Here is a 17,345-nt window from a genome sequence, read left to right as displayed (position 1 = left end):
GCTAATACATGTAGATGAGGCATGTGAAGAAAACAATGGCCTTGCCTTCTATCAGATAGTGATATATGATTGTGGCTAAAACAGTAATCATTTTGTTAAATATTGTGGTCACAATTATTAATTATGATTGTCTTGATGTAAGGAAAACTAATTATTTTACTGCACTTTTTGCACATTATATCAACCTCCTGGCAACTTTCAACAGTGGACATTCTAAATAAAATGTAATGTTTCAATACTGCTGATGTGTCAATACTGATGATTGTCAATTGTGGACACTGAAATGATACAATGAAGGATGTACAAATATACACAACTATTTGTGCAACCTTCATTTCAGACAGAGCAAGTCTTATAATAGCCTCGGGGAAAATGTTGTAGGCTCTCAGCTGGAGTCCAGATGCTATTATACTGTGTGTGCAGCGACCTCAGTCATATAGATATCAACTAATGGACAATATAGTAAATCACACACAAACAAGCACAGTAAAAGGGCACAACAGCACATCAAACACAATCACATACAGGCACACACAGTGCGCTTAGATATCTAAGAGCAGCTACAGCCAGACAGAACTTACTGATCACATAGTCTCCGAATGGATCGTCATCCTCCTCATCATCTAGGTAAACTGGAGGAGGCGGAATGAAGGAAAGAAAGGAAAAGCGGGAGAAAAGACACAGAAAAGAAAAAGATAATGACAAATCAAGAAGGAAATCATGAGCTGGAGAATAGAAACAAACCAAGTCAAAAAAAGATAACTAAAACAGAAACTGTAAAAGAAAAACACAGAAGTACTTAATGAAGGAAAACAACAACAAAAAAACAACACACACACACACACACACACACACACACAGTGGATACGAGATAAGCTGGAAACAAAAGTATGATGTGAATCTGGCCTCGACAACCTCCCCCCTCCACACACACAAACCCACACACACACAATCTCATTCTTAGTCTCAATCTGATACCTCCAGTCTTCATTAAGGAGTAAAGCACTGGCCATTAAACTACAAATGTAGTTTCAGCGCAATGCAGGGGAAAATATGATCACTCATAATTGGCCGGAGAATTCGCAATTTGCCCTCACTGCTCTTTCTCTCTCTCTCTCTCTCACACACACACACACGCACGCACACACAAACACACACAATGTCTGCCGGTTCTGAAAGTGGCATGAGAGGCCATTATGGCTCACTAAATTTCCTATTAGGGCAGCAGTATAGTCGTCAGCAAGTTACAAGTCCGGTGCCAGTGATATTTCACCACTCCTGTGACTCTCTGTTACCTGATAATAATACTGGTGGTGGGGCTTCACTGCAGATACACACAGCGACTAGTGGCTTTAGCTGTACTGGTGGTTGTGAAAGCCATCTTACATGAGCCTGATTCAGTACATACCATCTTATTCATGGTATAATGTGGCTGACCTGACATGACAAAATCACTGTTTTGTTGTGAGAATTTATAGCAGCCTAAAGGATTGTCAGAGGTGGTCATTTTTGTAAGGAACAAAGCTGCTAAATACTCTTACTTGCCCAAAACACACACATACACACACACACACAGAGCCACATGTGCACACAAAAGCATCACTTGATCCAATGATACGATTTTTCAAAAGCTTTTTATTATAAAAAGGAATCATAGGCAGCTCTTTGCTAAAATCCTTCAGAAATCCGTCACCCCCTCTCCATTTCCATTCATCCCTCATTTCCTCCTCTTCTTCTCCTGCTCTCTCCAGGTTCCCTCCCTCTAATGTGAGTCAGCATCCATCTCCTGTGATCAATATCCCCAAGCTTTTATTAAACACTGCTCTTATGCATCTGTGTGTGCGTGTGTGTGTGTGTGTGTGTGTGCGCGCGCCTGCATGTGTGTGTATGTGTGTATGTGCATTATCTCCCTTCGCTTCAATATCATCTCCGGTCCAACAATGTCTTTATTGAGTCAGAGAAATAGAACGAGGGTTATGAATGTTTATTTTATTATTTATCATTGTGTTTGTGTATGTGTGTGCCGTTAGGTATGTTGAATAGACCAATCTTTATTGATCCTGACTGCAGGGCATTTTTTAAATTCTAGGCTTAGCCCGCTGAGAGACAAATAGAGAGACGTGGCGTGAGTGTGTGTGTGAGTTTGTGTCCATCACTACTTTGTTCATTCCAGCCTGTGCAGCTCTGCATGGACAAAAAAGTCCTTGAACCAGTGGGCAGAGTATAGAGGAGAACACACACGCGCACGCACACACACAAACGCGCACACACGCACACACGGCCGTGTGTGTTTGTAAAAGCGGCCTGTCAGTGCTGCTCTCACACACCATTCATCACAAGCTACTAATTCTGTTAGACCATTGTCGAGCCTTTCGCACCCCGCATTGCTCTCTGAAAACTCAATCAGAGGCTAATGCCCCCAACCTTCCCGACACACACACACACACGCCTACACACAGACAAGCTCTCTCTCTTTCTCTCTCACACATACACACACATACACTCATACACACGCACAGACCCCCGGGGGACAGCAATGGTCTTGGGGGATCCCACCAGTCTAGCTCTATAAGTGCTGCTTGGATTTGATAGACAGGAACGGCATGGACCAACTTACTGGTGCTGAGAATGGCTGTGGTGTTATTCTAGCAGAGGTTGAGAAAGAACTCACTAAACGAAAAAAAAAAAAAAAAAAAGGTCTTACAATCAGTGGGTGAGGTATAATTACAATCCGTACAATCCAAAGTATAGACCACTTTTTAACCAAAATCAAAATGATTATAATTAAACATTATCTTAATCTACCTTGATTACATGACAATCCTTTCAGCCATCCACTTCTAAAAATTCTCCAAAATAACATCATATCAGACGACTTAAACATTTATTTGGTTTGATTTATGGTGGGATTTATGTGTTACACTAAAGAGAATGAAGAGGACAGTTTGGGGACACGCACTCTGCCACCTGTGCGAGGAGATTTGATTAGTTAATCAGGACTCACTTTGAGATTTCATGAAGCCTAATTACAGCTTCTCTGACAAAAACTTTTGACTGCAGATGTTTACTGGGGCAATTTGAAAGTTTCCCTGCACTGTCAAAGAACTTAATTAACCCGCAAATTGATAAAAAGCGTGAAAGAGACAAATAAAGCAACATAAAGAAGCAGAGTCATAATGAGACAGAAGAGATGTTGAGAGTAAAAAAAAAAGGGGTCCAATAGAGGAGGAGTCATTGAGGGGAACCAAGCAGTTGAGCGAGCCCAGACGGGGGCGGGGTTAGGCAGAAAGGCCAGACTAAATTTAGCGCCACCTTTTCATTCTCTAATTAAGAGATTAATACATCCTGTCACATACGTCACAATACTACCCTATGATTTATTATCCAGCCTACCGGATGGAGGGATTGAGCCAGAGAAGGAGGGAGGAGAGGAGGAGAAAGAGATTGTCTGAAAGCAGCTAATCAGCATGCGTGTGCGATTGGCTTGAGGCTCGGCTGTGGCGTGAGCGGCCGGCGTGTGTCCGTGTTTATAAGTCGGTCTATGAGTAAACCTTGGCTTTATCGATGGAAAACAGTGGTTGTTGAATTTCATTCTGCCTGTTTCATTAAGAAACATTGCTATTTAATGAGAAGTAAACACACAGGCATATGAGCGCGCACACACACGCACACACACAAGCATGTGGCGTGCGGTGGACCGTGGATCGTGGCCATAAAAGCTGCCCTGGGCTTCAGGTTTAAATCAATGTCAAGGCCTGATCTTATTTCATCTAATGCATGTTTTAATCATTCTCCCTCCTGATCAATGCAGTTTGGATTCGGGCACCAGGCACTGCTGTGGGAATTTACAAGCGCTCCTATTCTCCTGCCTGTGTTTCCAGACGGGCATTTTATGAGGCAGTGCACAGTGTGACAGTAAATCTCTTCCTCTGCTTTGGCCAAATGAAATCTCCCAATGCTGCTCTCTATGCCCATATTTGTTTGTCTCGTTGTGTTGCTTGTGCAAACTAAACTTGTATTGGCTTTGCCAAGTCAATGTTCTAGTCTCTTTATTTTAATAGTGTCTGGAAGGAGCAATAAAAGCAAAGTGTCTTTATTCAATACGCCACAGTAAAACTGGATGTAGGGAAACTTTGAAATCCCTGAGTTGCATTTAGAAAACTAATTTAGAGATTTTAAATACTTGTTGGTAATTGGTATTTAGGAGTGAAGCACATGTTGAAATCAATCAATTATTTGGATTTAAGAAACTCATTTCACAGGTTTGAGAGACTTGTTTGTCAGAGACTTGATAGTTATCTATACAAGTGAGGTACACAAGTTAATGTGAGAATGAGCATGCACGCATGCACACACACACACACACACACACACACACATACAGACTTGCACAAGAACACATGTACACTACAGTCCATTGCCGCTGTCGAAGGACATATCTGCTGTGTTTTTGTTGAGCTGGAAAAAGGGATTGTGAGCAAAACAAATGCAGTTTCTTGGTGTGTTGTTCAAAGCTGCTTATACGCTTTGAAAGGCCAATCTCTGTGTGTGTGTGTGTGTGTGTGTGTGTGTGCACGCATATGTGCATATGTGTGTGCAAGTGTGAGGGTGTGTGTCAGAGAAAAAAACGAAGAATGTCGCTAATCCAGCAGACAAACGCCGCTGCGTATTCCTTACTGTGAGGGACAAAGAAAGACACGCATTTACCACCATGCATTGCTTATTCTGATCTCTCTCGGTTTCTCCATCTCCCTCCCTCTCCCTCTCTGCACATGCACACACACACACACACAAACATACATACAGACACACACCCACACATACAAACATGCAAATGCCTTGCCCAATATATACCCCCTGTTTGGCACATCTATGCAGGATTGCTCGTTAGAAAAACAACAAAAAGCTGTATTCAAACTTCCCCCTACCAGTCATCTGAGTTTTAGCAGTTTAGGTTAAGAATATATGTGGTGCTAATTGTGTTGAGACTAGCAAAGGCACTAGGCACCTCGACTGAAGATTGTATCTATCCAAAGGATCACACTCTTTAATTTGTTATCGACTCAGGTTTTGTTTTGTTTGCTTCCAGACTTTTCAACTCTTCCACAATCAAACATCTAAAAATTGTACATGTTGTTAGGGAACCTGCAATGTGTGAAGGAAGTACAACAATTTAATTTGTGGCTTAATGCGGAGTTTTTTGATGTGTTTATTATTCAAAACCATAGCTCCACTGGTTTTCTACTGGTTTGATGCCTCTGTGATTCTAAGATGAAAAAGCTTAGTGTGATAAAGATGGGTTTGGAGAGATACTGTAAAATATATGGTGTGAACATCCATCAATTACTCTGCAGCCAGTCGTCCTGCTGATACACACACACACACAGAGAGAGACACAGTAAGGTACACAATAACCCCTTTCCCCGGGGTCTGTGACCATTTCTGTCACCGCTTCTCTGGGTTTTCTATTTTTGTAACATATCTGAAATCCAGATTGCACACACACACACGTTCACGCACGCACGCACGCACACACGCACACACACACACACGCGCCTGCCCTTAAGGGGAACCTCAGACCCCTAAACTGACACCTGTCATTCACGCTGGCAAGCTGCACTGACAGAAGCATAACGAGGGATGGTGAGATGCACAGCGGGAGAGATGAGGGGCGACAGAACACATAACAACCTTAAAAGATGAAGAAGAAAGGTGGGAGGAGGGAGATGAGGAGGAGGAGGAGGAGGAGGAGAAGCAGGTGGAGGTGAGACTTCTGAAGCTTGTTAGAGGCGCAGCGAGATGAGAGCGGTGCAGCATGCTGTTTGGTGTTTTAGCACGTCACCGTCTTTTTGATTTGTTAGCATGTGTTTATGATGTTGTTTCTCTGTCTGCCTCCGTCGATCTCTATTATTAGACCCTCAGATCCTCCTCCTGCTGTTTTGACACTCCCGTCGCTTCTGCTTCACACATCTACACACACGTGCAGGCATTGGGCTCATGCGAGTACACACACACTCACACTCAGACAGACAGACAAGCACGCAGAAAGACACAAAGACAGCGAACTCAATAACACACACACAGACACACACACAGACTCACACGCACATGTGCAAATCCAGACATGAAAACACACGCACCAGTTGGGTCATTAAGTCTGATTGGAGCAAAATTGTTCCGCTGTACGCTTTGAGACGTGACACACCAATCAGATGTTCTGCTTGGGGCAGATTTGGGTGTGAAGGGTGAGCTTTTTCTCATTCAGAACTAAGCAACTAATGAATTGACTTGATCAGACACACACACACACACACACACACACACACACACACACACACACACACACACCTGCTCCTTTTTATCAGTCAGCCTCACTGCCTCTGATCTCTTCCTGCTGGCGGAGACAGCGATGCAGAACCCTGATCTAAATCTCCGGTCTATAAAACCATGAGACGGGCTTGAAGGTGTGAGCCGGTGGTCCCCTTGAACGTTCATCTATAGACGACAAACTTTTCAAGCCTAGAATTTGATTCGATTGCCTTTGATTAGATGCATGTTCTGCATAATCATCTATATGAATCCCTCCCTCAGAAAAGTAAATGTTATCCCCCTGCAGAAGTGTAGCAATATCCATGAAAAACATTTTTTAACAAACTTTCTACAGCGAAAAAAACTTTTGATCTGCTCGACAATCAACACTCAGTGACATCATACTGCAGGCAAATGATTATCACCATATAGCGCTGGATTAAGAAGCTTATTTTACAAGGTCTGGAAGTGGCGGCGACAGAACACTCGATGCCATTCTCCTGGCCCTGAGACAGAGAGCGAGCGCGGCGTCTGCGGCTGATATCTGCGGCTGGAAGATTAGCTTGGTAATTAACCACAAAGCAATTATCGGGTGGTGGGATGAGAGGCGCGTCTCGGGGAAGGTGTTTCTTGACGTGTTTAATAGGTGTTGAGTAGTTTGATCAGTCGACAGAAGTTGTCTCTGATTCGGAGGCCCGCAGCCCGACAGAGGCTGATCCAGGGCTGATACACACGGCAGCCGAGAATTCAATTAATTAGACTGTTGCTTTTCCTTCCATCCACTTTTCATTAACCTCCATTGACACCTCGGCAAAGCTCGCACGCAGGTTTACGACTGCGTCAGGATTAACAAGGAAATGGGAAGTTGGCAATAAACAAAGTTGCCAGAGGAAGGAGGTTCCCTCTGGGACACCTCACACTAACAGGGAGATTTACAGAAATAGAAAGACTGCACTTGAAAAGTAAAGATTATCATCTCTCTGACTGTATCTCTGTGTTGGATCACAAAAGCAGAAATGCTCCAGCCTCAAAGCTGTCTGCAAAATATCCAAAAGATTTTTTTGAAGACTGACAGACCGGTGGTGAGATCTCAGCAGATAAGTGGTATAAAGAGGATGGAGTTAGAGGGCTTTGGCTAAGTGCTATTGATGAAAATAAGGATGGCTCTCTGGGGGGGTCCAACCACTGTTCTTCAGATCAGAAACAGACTCAATCAATACGTCCAACTCGTAATTCATATAATGGCTGTCTGTATGAGTTATGGTGTAAAGATTTTAAGAATATCGATGAACCGTATCTTGATATATATTGTCACGCACTCTATCCCTTAAAGTAATCACTATCATACTGTATCACTCCGACACATCCTCCCGATTCTTTCTCACTCCCTCAGTTAGTTTCACTCATTCACTCATTCTCAATTCAAGGGGTCTTAGAGGCATGTAAGACACACATACCATCTTGACCCCACCTCCATCCCCCAGCCCACGACCCTGAGCCCTTTCCGTCTGTCCTACCTGACTCATCGTCAGACTTGTTGTCGTTGTCTGAGTCGGTGAGGGTGAGGGCTGAGTTCTCGCGACTGGACACCCCCGAGCTGCGGCGGGACTTCACCCCGCCTCGTCCAGCCCACAGCTGGATGGCTCGCTCTGGGGACAGCGGCCCCTCTGGGTCCGAGTCGGCGTCGGAGCCGGCGCTGAGCGAGTACCCCCTCTGGAGCAGGCCCAGGTCGGGACAGTAGGGGACAGCAGCGGGGTGGGGAGGGGGGGCCGGCTCGCACACACCCAGCTCGGCCAGAGTGAAGTTACCCGCTGTGAGGGAGAGAGGAGTCGTGTTACGCAGGTGGAGTATGGGACTGCATGGACACACATGCAACTAGAAGCACAAACAGTAACGCAGACGCTCACACAGACAAAGACTCGCACAAATAAACAAATGCATTCACATACACACGCACTCACACACGCACGCAAATCTATTCAAGCAAACAAACCCACAATCACACGCAGAGAAACACACTAATTATGAAACTATGGAGGCGGAGGCTGAAAATTGGGCTTTGGTGTGGAAGGGAGGAGGGGGAGAGATGACGCAGCATGAGTCAGGCACAAACTACAAACTAGCTGCTGGAAGGAATATGTATTGAAGGCTGGCTTAGCAGGCCTGCCTCCCTCCCTTCGCCGCTGCGCATTGGCATTCATGAGGTGTTGATGTGAGATCAAAGAGCTGTTCTCTTGAGGCCTCTCAGACTGTGGTGGAGCTCCTTTACTGCCTTCTGGGTCTGATCATCTCTCCACCTAGTTACCATCGCACACTGGACCCCAGGCTCACGGAATATACCGCAGTCTGCTGCAGTACCGGCCCCGCTGCCTACGGCCCCCCCAAGACAAACCGACTCGTCACGTCCAAAATAAATATATAAAATTATCCAAATTAAAGCACATCAAAGGAGATCAATAAACACTGCTGCAGCCCAATTAAATCCAAGCTGAGGAAAAAGCAATTAAGGAAAAAGGCATGCTCAACCAATTTATTCTCTATACTAATTAAAAGAGTATTGTGGATGCAATCGCTCACCATCAGCTGTTGGGGTAAAGGGATCGGGGGAAAAAACAGTTGTGATTCACTTCATTAGCAGTTTGTGAGCAAGGGAAAAGAAAGAGGAGAGCAGGGAGAAGTTGGCATTGTGTGTCAGCATATGAATCAATGCGTTGGGAATCACACAGCTGTGTGACTGGGTTAACTGTGACTCATCAGGCGTACGGACGCAATCAGAGAGAGGAATTAAACAGATGAAAATCGTCTGCTGGATCTTCATGGCTCCTCTTCACAGCCTCGCCGTAACTCGAGAGTTCTGCTGAAAGTACTCTATGGCAAACGAGGAGAGGGAGGGACTGAACGGAAACTTAGCTGGGAAGCGGGGAGAGGCGCTATAGGCTACTTCTACTCAGACAAACAGATGGACTGGACTAGAGAGCAGAGGCGAGCACATCACTCCACAGGTGGATTCATAGGCTACAGCGCGCTAAGGACACAACTAGCTACGATGACACACAAGCACTGCCACACTTCTGGGAATATTACCATTCTTCGTCTTCTTTCCTTCTTTGGCATCTCCTCCAACTTATCACAAAGGACGACAAAAGGAACCATCTTTACTATACATGACACTGAGGATCTTTGCATTCTGTTGGTACTTTACACTACAGCACTATATGCATAGGATCTAGCTCTAGTCATTGCGCACCCATACCTGAGATGAAGTATCGTAGGAAGACAGGAGAGAACTCCAGCAAGCCTGAGAGAGCAGAACACATAGCTTCTTTAACATCAGTCAGCAAATCACACCAAGCAGCTCGGTGGAAATGTGTCTGCTCTACATTTACAGTTTCGACTAGTCTTTATGCAAATTATCTCATCCAGCTACAATGACAATAATTGGGCCACAAAAAAAATCTTCTAGTCTAAACAAACACAGTACAAGGAAACAGTTACACGATACAAAAGTGTATGTGTGTGTGTGTGTGTGTGTGTGTCCGTGTGCGGACGCAGGCGCATTCGCATACGTATCTACCGTCACATCCCACCGGCCACCGCTCTATACAATTAACATCCCATAACCAGTGATTACACATCCAGCATCCAATCACTCCCTATCACCATCAGCATCAGACACAGCTCGATGCCACAGCAATCTACATGTACTCAAAGAAAGATGGATTGGTGCGCGGGCTTGAAGCAGACATGAAAATCTATCTCAGTTATTCCACAAATAGAAAACCAATCGCATGTTAGGTATATCATATTATGACAGATGTGGGGGTGAATATGGCGCTGCATTCTAATCAGATCAATGCCTTTCTCTTTCTGTACTGTATTGTTGCTGTCACTTGCATACTTACAGTACATATTAACATGCATCGTGTGTATGTATAGATTAGGTGAATCCTGTGTTACTCTGGCAGCTGCCTTGGGTTGCACGCATGTGTGTGTGTGTGTGTGCGAGGAGGGGAGGGGAGCGGTGTATGCTTGTGTCTGTCTCTGTGTTCGTTGTGTACGTGCCGGCATGCGTTTCTCTGCCTGTCAACTGGTGGGTGTACTCGTTGCGAGTGTGTTTGTGTGTGTGTGTGTAGACAGCTGAATTGGACTGTGCTTTCAGACAAAAGCAGCGCGATCTAGCACGCTTCACTGAACGTTCTTCACTAATAGAGGGGAAAAGAGAGCGAAGGGCAGAACGGAAGGAGGGGAGAGAAAGGAGAGGGTAAAAAACAGAGAGTGACGGACAGATGGAAAAAGAGAGAGAGAGAGAGAAAGACAGTGCGTGCGTGTGTGTGAGAGAGAGAGACTGGATGGCTACTGAGTTACTAGGTTACACAATCTTCATGGTAGACTGCGGACTGGTTCTTCAAGGGAAAAATAACATAACAAATATCTGGCACTTTTTTTTGGGTAGTGTTGGTTTTTCCTGATAGTTTTTACCATTTACAATCTTAAACATGACAACAGCTTTACATTTGATATGTAATAGATGGGCCTCAACTATATGATCAAAGTAAAATGAAAACTGAAGCATACTTTAAATGATCCTCAAATAAACAGGATGTTTATAGACATGATTTACATTCTATACCAATCCGGCAAGGACAGCATGAACTGTAAAGTGACTAGTGTACAAGTGAACAAGAGTGCACACTGAATCTCAGATATTTGCATTGTTTGACAAAGACCCATCATTGGTTGAAATTTTGCACTGAAGTGAAACTTCAGTTATCGACTTTAGTTTTCGCCTGCACCTGAGATGAACCACCATTTGGACTGTGCATGCACCGCATTTTGAGTCTCACAAAAACAACACAGACACGGGAAAAAGAAACTTGTTGGAACTGCGATAAAACGATAGTGCAAGCGGGAATGGCATTTGAAGTGATCCATTAAATCAATTGTACTTCCCTTGATAAAATACAGTAAAGTACTGTCATTATGGGATGTGTGTGATTGCAAGCATATGTAATGTGTTTGTGTGTGTACAGTATGTGTGTGGCCGTGTGTGTGTCTGTGTGTGTAAAACAGCATGTGTGTGGGATAGAGGGGCCTATCATTAAAAAATCATTTGTGCTTGTTAGCAGTTTGACAGGCAAAGTACAGGCAGCAGGATTCTGCATTATGCTGGCTGACTTTCACTCACCCCATGTAATTCCATAAAGGATGTAAAGCAGGCAGGACCTGTGGGCTTCAATTCCTGCAATTATGCTTCTTTTTCTGGGTCCAATGGTTTACAGTGTGGACCACCCTTGGAGATGCCACTTTCAGCTTTGGGGGAAAGTGCCAGTTCAAAACAAGTTCTGATTCGACCTTAAGTGCTGAACTGGTGGACTGATTTGCTCCTGGGTGGAGGATGCATTAAAATCAGGAAGCAAAGGCAACTGTGCACGGTATGGTCCCCTATAATCCCATGAAACTGCAGAAATTACTGTTAATAACAGTAAAAGCCTTCTTTTCTTTGTCACAGCTAAGAAAATGCCAGACTTTGTGGCTAATAGCGGTAAAAATGTGTCATTTCTTAACGTTTTCCATTTTCATTTGTGTCCAATTCAAAATTCACCGGCACTGCACTCTGGTATCCGGAAGAAAATTAAGTTATCTTTTGTGTTTTCTTTCCTATGAATTATGAAGCAATAAATTATACATAGATATTCCTTCCTAATAATAGCTAGCTTTAGTGAAGAAAAGTTCCAACAGACACAGGAGAAAAAAGAGATTGGAGGGTGAAAGAAAGAGTAGAAATGACAGCAAAGTACCCAGAGACGATACAGTTAAGACCCTGGCTTCTGGACTCACGTATCCCTGCTCACCTGGGATCAAATCCCACTAGAACCTGGTCTCCTGTGTCTCTCATAATCTGTCTCCTGTCAGCCCTCCTACTGTCTCAATAAAAAAAATAAAAAATAAAAGACTGCTCACTCTCCTATTAAAAGGAAGAGGGATATTGGTTGAGAGAGAAAGAGAGAAACAGTATATAACACCTGAACGATATACCAGCATAATAGATAATATGAAAGCATCTAACCTCGGTGTGTGTGTGTGTGTGTGCGTGTAGTTTGGCATTGACTAGAATAAAGCAACACTAGTGTACAAGGGTGAAGGTCACAGTTATCTTTCCGATGAGGTGAGAGAGTGAGAATGGAGTAGGATTGTCGTGCAATTACTATAATTACACATACTATTACTCTCTCTCTCTCTCTTTTACACACACACACACACACACACACACACACACGGGTGTAGCAGTGAAGAATACTAATAAACATCTTTACAAATCAGGGTTTCCATGGTGATGAGGTGAAGTAGTGTAAAAAATGAAGTGAATCTTGTGCACGCACACACACACAAACACACAAACACACACCGATACCAGGAGTGAATATGCTAATGAACTAGTGTCACCCTTGTGACTCTAGGGTGCGATCACACCTACAGTTTGCTTTCTTTGGTTCAAACCATATTGAAAAGTTTACTTTGTTGCAATTGTTTTTTATATTTTTTTATTATTTGTTTAGGTTCACACTGCCCAATTACAAGGCTTGCAAAAATAAGTCATATGGATTTATTGGACAGAGTTTTGGTAACTTGTCATCCCGTGAGATTAAAGGTTTTGGCAGTGGGGGAGAGGGGGAGTCAAATCCATATTTAGTTCCTGTAACTTTAACTATGGACTTGCCTGCGCTCTTTGCCGTTATTTTCCATCTCTGGTCTTCATAGCAGCTAAGAATACATGAAGAAAAAGCTGAATATGAGTTTTAGTCCAGACTGCAGTTTTCCCTCAGTTCATTTTGTTAAGATAGGTTTTCCAAGCATGAGTAACTGCTGGCTATCATGTCGACATCCATCTCCTTATACCCGTAAAAACCGTATGGAACAACAGTCAAACAACGAACAACATACTCAGAAAATCATTTCAGTCAGACAACGTACGTAAACAGATTATTTAGTATGAATGCAAATATAGATACAGAGTTCATTATGGCATCGAGGCTCTGATCCTGTCACTCCCTGCGAGCATACACCTAAGTGAGCCAAATGAGAGAGCTGGGAGTAAGTAGCAGGGAGTAGGGAACTTCCCCCCCGGGGGAAACCTAGAAATCAGAGCCTACAGGTGGATGCTGTGGTAGAAGTGGGGGTGATGAAACGGTATGGTAAGCAGCAGCAATAACTGAGTCGTAATGATCGGCAGTCTGAGCAGCGTCGCAGCAGCATAGGCAATGCGAGAGAGAGTGAGCGAGCGAGTGCATTTGGTAGCTTAAATAGGCCGCCGTACCGTACTGCGAGGGCGGCGTTGGATATGAGTTGCGATGAGTAGTGTGTATCACGTGTCTGGCAGCACGACTCGAGTTGTCTGCCTGAACTAGCTTCGCCAGCTTCGCCAGCTTCGCCAGCTTCGCCAGCTTCGCCAGCTCCGCTTCGTATGTTTTGGGGTTGTTTCCTAACAAACCGCACCACAGTCCGCTTGGAAGAGGACCAAGACACGCTTTTTCAGGCGGCTATGACATGTGCGGTTATTTTTGAATGAGTTCGAATGTCATCGTTCTCACCAGGCCAAATGAACCACACTAAAGGAGTAAAGGAGTTTGACTGAACCAGCCCAAACATGCTTGGTGTGAACGCACCCTTATTTGCCAGAGCAAGTGATTTGTAGAGGCTGATACTGTCAAGCTTGCTACAAAAAAGTTTTATCTTGACAACTAAATGTGCATTTTGCAAAAAGTAAGCCACATAAAATGTTAGCACATCTAGTATTATTTATAACACTGGCATATTCATGTTAACTTTCACTGGCATATCAGGATTCAAGGTAGGGGTTTATTTATAATGTTTGAAAATCCCTTTACATGGTGCAATTGGAAAGAAAGAAACTAAAATATTTAATTTTGAATGTGGATCTAAATACAAATATTGTCTCTGCATCTGTCTCTATTTCTAACTGACTTTCCATCTTTTTTTCACCCTTGTCCATTCCTCAAGTGCTCCTCGCTACTTACAGTGAGTGACTGGCAGTAGCCAAGATATGTTACGACATTACCTTCCCTGTGTGTGACTGACATGTCCTGACAGGATGACAGTGAACACTGGCAGTTAACCTCATGGGGTCTTGGTGTTGATTATCAAAAATCCAGTTAACGCACACACACACACACACACACACATACACATCTTCCATAGCATGTGGCATGTCATTTACACCACCATTAGCAGCCCAGTAACGAGCTAACAGATATGCCCAAATAGGAACGTCATGGTCAAACACTTATGACATTCTCTCTTTTGGTTCCCAACAGAGCCGCGAGGGCCTTTGCACCTCCTAATGAGGGGACCAAAATAGGTGTGACAAATGTCATCCATCCCTGGGTTAGCTCTACTCCTGCCCAGAGGACAACAGTGTGGGTCGGACAGGACATGACAGGACATGACACAACACCATGCACTCCAGAGGAGGTCTTGTCACAGAGAGGTGTAGCACTAAGCAGTGAAACACCTCGCATCCGTGAATATGAGGCCAAACCTGACTAGAGATGTTCAAGTTAAAGGCTTTTTTGGAATGCTAGAAATTCCCATGGGTGCAAATTTGGTGTGACAAGTGGGGGGACCAACATCAGGAGTTGGTCAGTCCTAATATAGGCCACACACACACACACACACACACACCAGTGAACTACTGTTCATTATATCGATACATAAAGGGACTGGTCTGTGACGTTAGACATGTAGGTCTTTTTTAGGGGAATTTAATTTGCAATTAGTCTTAAATCTTAAGAATAACTTGGATTTTAGATGTTAAAACATCAACATACAAAAATCCAAGGTCCAATCCAAAGATATTCATAGTACATGGCATTCAGAGAAAAAGTCAACTAATTAAAGAAAGCCGCTGATGTCTACAAAATACTCCACAAAGACACTTGTGTGTTTTAGAGATGGACTAACAGGCACTGGGTCAAAGTAAAGCAGCATTTGGTTGCTTGTGGTCTGGGTTTTTGGTTTTTGGTTTTTTGGAAGACCATAATATTTGTTTTATCCAGCTTGATGGATAGCGCCCACTGCGCCCAGTAGTTTACAGCAGTTCTCCAGCAGTGTCAGGTTTTGTTGTATCATAAACTTTGCCACCAATGCAACTTTGGAGAAGTTGGAAAAACAATTGAATCAAAAGCCTTTTCAGGTCTACAAAGCATGCAAATACAGTATCTTTCCTTGGGTTTTGAGGTGGACATAATTATTAATAAGTGTATGAAGGGTATACATGTGGTCTGAAGTTTGATGTTTGGGTAAGAAGTGTTTTGCTCAATGATATGACAATAATCTGGTATTTAATATGCTGCAAAAAACTTTACCTCGATTACTATTGATGCAGATTCCCCTATAATTGCTGGGGTGAAAGGTATTTCCATTTTTAAATATGGCTGTGATAATACCTCTGTTCCAGATCACAGGGAGATTTCCACTTCTTAGAACTACGAGCTGTGTGTCTCCCCTTGTGTGTGTGTGTGTCTCCCTCATCTGGTGTGTGTCTCTCTGCCCCCTTGTGTGTGTGTGTCTCTCACCTGGTATCTCTCTCTCTCCTGGTGTTTGTCACTCTCTCTCCGTGACTCGGCGCTGTTATCAATGACTAAAAATCACTGTTTTGTTGAGAGGCTGACCAACGCTACATATCGTTCCAGCGCGGCAGCGCGAGATAGTTAGCTAACGTTAGCCTAGCCAACTGTCTGTTCCACATCCACCTAACAGACAGACTCAACCACCTTGGACTCTACTGTCACTCTACTGTCACTCTGAGCCTGGGGAAGAAAAACTGTTATTTCCAGGACATACGTGGTTTAAGTAGTACAACTCGCTAACTACTCATCGTCATTATCGTCCAACTTTTTCGGAAGCAAAATTAATCAGCAGGGAGGGTTGCCAGGTCAAGCTAAAATTTCCAGCGCAAGAGTCAATGAAAAACAGCCCCATATGCCCCAAAATCAAATGACCGGGAAGACCGCGGATCTGGCAAGCGTGGAGGACGCAACCTCAACAAACGTCACTTTTTCTTTTTTTAAACATCACTGATACTGCTCTGCAGACATAGCCTGTGAAAAAAGAATAAAGGTCTACGTAAAAAAAATTAAAAATTAAAAAATAAAAATAAATAAATAAATAAAAGTTAACACTGGGTAAAGGTGCATCATTTCAATGGGATTTCTGCCAAACAAACGGAAAATCAAACCCAGAAGACAACAATAGAAGCAAACATGGACATCGTGAAAAGGATGATGTGATTTGCCTTTTTCTTGCTTTAAAAATATGACAGTTAGTCTGGCTACCTACCAAGTATAGGAAAATCCAGATGTAGGTTTCCAATGAATGAAGCCTTAGCTTGACGCTCCAACGATTCCCCTCGTCCTTATCCACATCAAAAAAAATAAATAAATAAATAAATAACACAGGACCACTCGGTAAAGTTGAACTGTTTACTTCGACACAAAAAATAATTGCTACAGAACAATTGTCAATTTCCAAAGTTATCAAATTACTGAAGCAAACTCAATAGAGAATCGCTAAAGAGAGAGAAAAGGAGAGGTCAAAAAACTGTGTGGCTCCCCTCTCCGTTTGCCTGACTGCCACCAAATCACCCCCAAACTCTGCTCTCGAGAGAGCACCAAAAGACAATTAAAGGTGCGCAGTTACTAGAAAGCAACAATCATAATCACTTATTCCAAATATTACAAATGTAATATAAATGAGATTTTATGCATTTTAAAGTATCCACACACATTTTAAGTGCAAGGAATCAAACAATTAACTATCGCATCACTGCAAATATAAACTGTAAATACATCAACCTGTAAATACTGTAAATATTCCTTCCAATTCCTTATAAATCAGTGAACCATGTAAATTACTGCTGTCTTACATATGAACTTAAATTATTGCATACTAATTAGACAAAAATCAATAAACTGCATTTAGGCTCCTACACCAGAGTTCCAAGTTTTCCAAGTTTTTCC

The 17,345-nt window shown here is 43.3% G+C and overlaps 1 protein-coding gene across 2 annotated transcripts in view; it reads right to left on the bottom strand.

Moving 5' to 3' along the window:
* tenm2a (teneurin transmembrane protein 2a) overlaps positions 1–17,345 on the bottom strand; it is a 141,769-nt gene that overhangs the window by 116,623 nt on the left and 7,801 nt on the right. For both annotated transcript variants that reach the window (XM_071903567.2, XM_071903575.2), the window contains exon 2: positions 7,827–8,120. In XM_071903567.2, coding sequence (XP_071759668.2) covers positions 7,827–8,120 — 294 coding nt within the window. The remainder of the gene's footprint in view (positions 1–7,826; positions 8,121–17,345) is intronic.

The sequence above is a fragment of the Centroberyx gerrardi genome, chromosome 16 (assembly GCF_048128805.1).
Source record: "Centroberyx gerrardi isolate f3 chromosome 16, fCenGer3.hap1.cur.20231027, whole genome shotgun sequence".
Taxonomy (NCBI): Eukaryota; Metazoa; Chordata; class Actinopteri; order Beryciformes; family Berycidae; genus Centroberyx; species Centroberyx gerrardi.
This window is presented reverse-complemented; position numbering and strand designations above follow the sequence as displayed.